The sequence below is a fragment of the Gossypium raimondii genome, chromosome 12 (genome assembly GCF_025698545.1).
Source record: "Gossypium raimondii isolate GPD5lz chromosome 12, ASM2569854v1, whole genome shotgun sequence".
Taxonomy (NCBI): domain Eukaryota; kingdom Viridiplantae; phylum Streptophyta; class Magnoliopsida; order Malvales; family Malvaceae; genus Gossypium; species Gossypium raimondii.
This window is the reverse complement of record NC_068576.1, coordinates 55,446,147-55,452,680: the sequence shown is the minus strand read 5'-3', so window position 1 is coordinate 55,452,680 and position 6,534 is coordinate 55,446,147. Positions and strand designations below refer to the sequence as shown.

At 34.7% G+C, this 6,534-nt stretch overlaps 1 protein-coding gene across 1 annotated transcript; it reads right to left on the bottom strand.

Annotated features, from left to right (window-relative positions):
• Window positions 1–873: 873 nt before the first annotated feature.
• On the bottom strand, window positions 874–5,436 carry LOC105765456 (probable plastid-lipid-associated protein 14, chloroplastic). Its single transcript, XM_012584555.2, has 14 exons — window positions 5,231–5,436; window positions 4,810–5,154; window positions 4,664–4,707; window positions 4,504–4,582; window positions 4,282–4,398; window positions 3,979–4,161; window positions 3,770–3,856; window positions 3,511–3,617; window positions 3,346–3,433; window positions 2,742–2,822; window positions 2,589–2,665; window positions 2,290–2,425; window positions 2,097–2,159; window positions 874–1,605 (listed from the first exon to the last, which is right to left on the bottom strand). Exons 2-14 carry the CDS (start codon window positions 5,134–5,136, stop codon window positions 961–963), a joined length of 2,034 nt encoding a protein of 677 aa, XP_012440009.1. The 5' UTR covers window positions 5,137–5,154; window positions 5,231–5,436; the 3' UTR covers window positions 874–960.
• Window positions 5,437–6,534: the final 1,098 nt, after the last annotated feature.

The window sequence follows — 6,534 nt, the reverse complement described above, 5'->3', positions numbered from 1 at the left end:
GATACAAGAAAAGAAAATACAAAATACATGTATGAAATAATGGGAGTAAGAACCAAATGCCACACCTTTACCGGACAAATCACAGATTACAGTCAGATACATTTTTTCTTTCCTTTGGAAAAGTATTTAATAGACCAAGTGTTGTCAATTATTGTCGTGGGAACGTGGTCCATGCTCACAATGTGTTTGCACCTTGCAGAAAAGTACATGCTTGTTTTTTTTTTTTCTATATAAAGACCAGTTAGAATGTTTTATCGAAATTAACTGTAAAGGGCATCATCCAACACAAGCCTATAAATATGAGTAGGTAGTCCAAATTAAAAGAGAATGTAAGGCCCAAATGAATCAAAACAATGAGCTACTTTGATACTTGAACGGTTTACAAGAGCATGTCCCCCTGGACTCCACCCCTATGCTCTTAGCTACTGTACTAAATGCTTAAATTAGGCCTTTTAGTGATTGTTGAGATCATATAATAGTCTAACTTTAATAAAAATATTATATATAAAAATTTTCAAATATTATATATCAAGTTTCAAATTATGTTTTTATTATTATTTTTTAAAGTAATATTTAATTCAACTGTCATGCTTTATTTTAAATAAAGTGATATTTGAAAATTTTTATATTTAATATTTTTAAAGTAATATTTAATTTTTATATTTTAGAAGAGACTAAATTCCCAAACTAAAAAAAAAAAAAAAGACTATCCTAACATTTTAGGGCTTGATCTTAAAAGGTCGGAAAAAACTATCCTAAAAGGCCTTTTGGGAATTTAGTCTCTTTTAACCCTTACATTTCCTTTTAATGACGTACCGGTTCAACCACTGTAATGTTGAAGTGTATCCGATGGAATGGTTAGCTCTATGATAATTGAACAAGGGATTCTCTTTATCTTACATTATCTAAACTGTATCAGATCAAGAGAAACAGTTTAAAAAATTTTAATATCGTTGTTAATTACAACTCTTCATTTACACATGACCTTGTAAATATTAGTGCTGAGCCATTTACACCACGGAGGACGAGCATCCTCGAGTCGACATATGTACCACACACGATATTTGTCAATTCAAACATTTCAGGGGGGATCTGTGTTCGGATTTCCTGAACAATGTTTATTGCAACATCAACGCCCTGTTTCAATGTTTCATCAAGCGTCATTGACACCTCGATGTTGTCCAGAAGGAGCTTAGCTACAGGAAGACTTGATGGTAACTCCGTGAAGGGGATCACTTTTCTCCATTTTCTGCTAGATAGTTTCTCGATTATGGACTTCTCGGAGTTTGATTGTCCCAAAGAGAATCCTTCCATTGCCATATCGTTAAGATATAGTCGCTCCCCCGCTTTTAAACTAGATGAAGAGTTCACTTGCAATTTCCCCTTGATTCCCCTTTTGTTATGGGGCCAATCGTGTCCCATCATGGCCGTGAATCCAATTTCAGATGTTACAGAAAGGCGTGTGTTTGACTTAGAAGGTCTTGCAATTGTTAGGTATGCATCGCCAATGAGGACACGGAGAGGAGGTTGGCGAAGAGTTAAGCCTATGTGCCTTCCTGTAGAGTATAACAGACGCCATTTCCCGGGCAAAAGCTCTAGCCAGTTCTGCAGTCCAAATAAAGATAGAATGCAACAGTATATTAGCACAATTAAAGCCTAGTTGAGATCAAGCTGTAAAAAACTCAAGTTCTATCAAGTCTCACTTTTAAAGCTTGAGCTCAACTAAAGATGAAAACTGAACAGCTTGAGCTCACTCAATTAAGCTCATTTACCTAGTAAAAAATGACCTTGATTCCCATACTTGACTTCCAACTTGATTACTATACTCAAGTTTGAATTAAAATGTTCAATAATAATTTTGATTAGACTTGCGAGCTACTCAAGTCAAACATTAGGATACTCGAATTTAGCTTGCCCCAACAGCTCAAGTTCAACTGGACCATGACCGAGTGAAGTTTGAGACTTGAATAAAATGTTCAACATAACAAATTACTTTTGACTTCTAACAATAAGAATAAGCATCTTAAGTCTAAACATTATTCAGAAAAAGAATAAAGCCTACGCAACTAAAACGAGAGACAAAGAAGAAGAATCACCTTTGGTCTTGAATGGGGATTCAACATCTCCATTAATTCAATAAAGTGGGCAAGCCTATCACGCTGTAATATGAAAAATAACAAGTTAGCTCACCTATCCAAATTTAAAACATGGATTAAAATAGTGTAAAAAGTTATAAGGAACACAGTAGATTATCTAACCTATGATAAAATAACAGAGGTATATAATTACCTGAGCTGTGCGATAGATATATTCCTCTGTGATTCTCACTGCAGTTGACCCAAGACCCCATCTAATAATATCCATAGATGGGACCACACGCCATCTTGGTCCACATAAAAATGGATGCCTAAGAGCATCTATGCAACTGCAATGAACAAAGCAAATCACTATATAACTTACTAAATAGTAAATGCGCATTAAGAAACTCAGAAAGCCGCAAACCTTGATGGAGAACCCTAACTAATTACTATTCAGAGTACATTGACATGAATCTTTTAATGAAAAAGAAAAAGAAAGAAACTGCATACCTTATTCTTTTAGAACGTTTGGCTGCAAGCAACAATGATAGAAGGTTCCAACCTGCACCCCAGTTTCTATCAAGTATCTGCAAAAAAGATAATTTGCTAAAAGATCCTTACAGACAGTAAGTGACAAGTTGTGTTCAAGTAAAATGACTTAACCTGGAGTCCAATATTTCCAGTTGCAGAGTTCCGAGTGAGGATTGGCAGAAGAAATTCACGCAAGCATGAGGGGTCATTTCCCTGTAATTGCATATGGAAATACATATGAGATAACATTCATTCAACAGAATTTAAATGTTAAAGAGGGAACGACTCCATTTTATCAGAAGAATTAGAGTAACTTTAAAATCAAGATATGCAACATTACAGACTTGGGGGTGAGTCTCGGGGATGTCTGAGACATGATTATGTTCAATTTTTCTAAGTTTTCTTTTCCCATATATTAGGAGGATCATACTCCCATACCTATGTCTAGATGTGTATTTGACCATGTCAATTATGAGTACTTCAAGGAAAATGAAGAGTAGGAGCAACAAAGGAGATATGTAAAATAGCCTTTTAAAAGGTACACAAGTAATGATTGCAGAGATATAGAAAATGACAGTCTTGGTGCCTAAAAATTGTCAAAAACGGCAGCCAATTTGTGATTTCTAGCAGGCTAATATAGATATCCTAGGTTCAGTGACCCAATTCATATTCTAAGATGCACTTCTTGAATTATGTGAAAAAAAAATAGTTACATAGCAAGAGTCGCGTGCTATACCTTCATAAGGAAGGTTTTGAACTTTGTAAAGATTACGGGATCCATGAGTTCTCTTAGCACCATCTTTGCCATCATAAATCCAACACACCTTTGTAAGACATGAAGTTAAGTGAGCTTCAAGACGATGTTTCACATGTTCAATGTTGTCTTTTATTTGCACCATACCTCATGTCAAATGCAATCATCATTTGTCTCCTATCCATGTTGCTATCCGATGCACTTCTATTGGAACCATCCTCATAGAAATCAGCAGCATTTCCTAGTATTCCTACCTGATAACACCGGTTTTAAAAATTATGCAATTGAGAGAAGAATGAAAACAGAGAAAGGAATCAAGCTGTGCTATTGTGCCAAGCAAAACGAGAATCACATATATCCATTTACACAAACCTCCTCAATGATCATAAAGAAAATTGGTAAATACCTTTATATGTCTATCAACTGGGCTTATATGTACATTTTCCAGCCTTAACTCTGTATGCGCAATCCCATGACAGTGCAAGTAATTAACCTGTAAAAGGTAAACATCAAAAGCAACATCTACACTTTGAGAAACATGGGATGACAAATTTATGATAACCATTGAGAAATGTCAGATACAATAATTTATGACTAAAGAAGAAAGAAACATACTCCAATTAAGAGGTCCCGCAGCAATATTCTAGTAAGCCTCAACTGACGAGAAACTGCAGGTCCCCCAACCGAGTCATCTCCTACTCTCCTAACAGATTCTTCATCCAATGCAAGAGTTGCTTCCAAAGTTGGAAGCCAGTCGGGTTGCCGAAGCCAATGTCTTAACGAAAAGCTACCATGATACTGCCAAAAAAAAAAAGCACAAATAAGTTTTAATCCACTTGGAAGAAGTACATAAGGAAGTCGGCTGGAATTGGAACACAAGCCTCAAAGGCAAAACAACAGAATCAGGGAGGAGCATACCCCATGGACCAGAGTGAATGAGCTATGACTACCACCTTTACGTGATGAAACATAACCATAAACTTGCATGGAATATGAATGGTAGAGAATTCTACGACCAACAAGCTTGTTCAATACCTGTAATATATTCAAACATAAGAAATCAACACATAATGAGAGACCCGACAAGCTTTTGAAAAAAAAAAAAAAGAGTATACAGCTTGATGAACACAGTTCACAGACCTCTATCGCTCGCCTTCCCCTACGTTGAGCTCGAGCACTAGTAAGTCGTCGAAGCACGACTCTCGAGTTATACAAAGGGCTGCAATTTCATTAAACACCAAATATTAAGCTAAAAACAATATCACCGTAGTAAAATCATTACTAAATAAAGAAGACAAACCTGGCTGAATTTTTCACTATAGCTTCAGAAATAACCTCATCTGCCTACAACAAGGTATAAATACAATAAATTTAAGAATTTTAAAACTATAACAAGTTGAACCTAAAAAGAAATAAACAAAAAAAACACATGTGCTTTTCATTTACCCGGCCTGCAAGCCCAACGCTAACACGATCAAGAATCATAAAATCAGACATCTTGAACCTAGTAACATGCCCCGTTTCCTCTTCACCGGAAACTGGTGTATCAACAATCAAATCATTCCTTTCTGATTCCATCGGCGAAACAGTTTTCCTAAACGACGAACATCTTACTTCCTTTAATTGTTTCGTCAATTCCCTAAAAGAACAAGTTGACTTCCGATTGAACCAAGACCACCTAGGTTTAATCAGTGTTGTCGACAAATTGGCATTGGAGTGACGTACTTCAACACTTTCTAAACATGGATTCATTGAGAATCCATATAACGCCATCGATCAAACCTCCAAAATCTTAAAAAGAAGAAGAAGCAATATTCAACAGATTGATGAAATGTTTGGTTTAATTAATGAATCAAATCCAACTTACCAGAGAGAAAGTGAGTGAAAAAAGGGGGAATTGTGGAATTTTTTAAAATTGGGAAGAAAGAGAGATGATGAGGTCGATAAATGGAGAAATGAGCGCGTGACGGTTGCGTGAGAGAGTACGCTGAAAACGTTCAGCCATGAGTTTTTATCATGTCTCCATCTGTAACACTGCAAATATCTTACGCTTTCCTCTCTTTTCCTCGTTCTCTTCGTACTCCCTTTTTTGTTTTTTTATCCGGTTGATTTTTCACAGTATCTTCCGGTTCATCCTCTCTCCTCTTGCCACGTGTTTTTTATTGAAATAATAGTATATCCCTTATCCATTTTTTTCCTGGGTTAATTTCATTATGTGCTCTCAAACTTTGACCCAAGTTTTAAATTGGTCTCAAACTTTTTAAAATGTTCAAGTCGAGTTATTTAATTATTAATATTGTATTGGTCAGGTCCTTTCATCAGCTTAGTTATTAGCTTGAGCATTAAAATTTTCAACTCAAATCTAACACCAATCATACTCAAAATAAATGGATCAAATTGTAAACATGTGTGCATGTATTGCATAAACAACATAGATATGATGTGTTAAAAAAACAACCCTCCTAAATTGGTTTTTAATATGTTAGACCTAATTTGCCCACATGATAAGCATGTTCATACATATCTACAAATTGATACACATCAATTTTGAGTTTGCATTTAACGCTTAAATTGATTATTGGACAAATAGGATGATCTGATTGACACACGTTTTATAGTTTAAGGATAAATTTAAATTTTAGGTGATGATTTGAGGATTTTTCCCGAAATCATCCCCTTTTTTCTTTAATTTATTATTTAAAATACATGAATTAAATTGTAAATTGGATCTATTTCATAGACAAATTAGACCTAACTTAAGAAAAAAGCTCCATTTTTTACACTAATTTTTTAATACGTCAAATCTAAGTTATTATATGGTGGGTACATTACACATGTTAAATTTGAATTTACATTTAATGCTTAAATTAACAATTAGACTAATAGGATAACTTGATTGACATGGTATTAATAATTTAAAACTTGACTAAAACATTTTAAAGTTTAGAGACTAATTTAAAATTTTAGCAATAATTTGAGGACATTTCATAAAATTAACCTTCTTTTATCTTTAACGTGAAACTTGATTTTCGTGACTGCTACAGAGTCGTGCTCTGAATTGTCAACATCTCTTATCCGAGCTTGGTTTAGCCTCCAAATTCAATTTTTTAATTTCCTGTCATATGATGAATTTGAAGCTCAAGATCTAAAATCGAACCGAACCAAACTAAA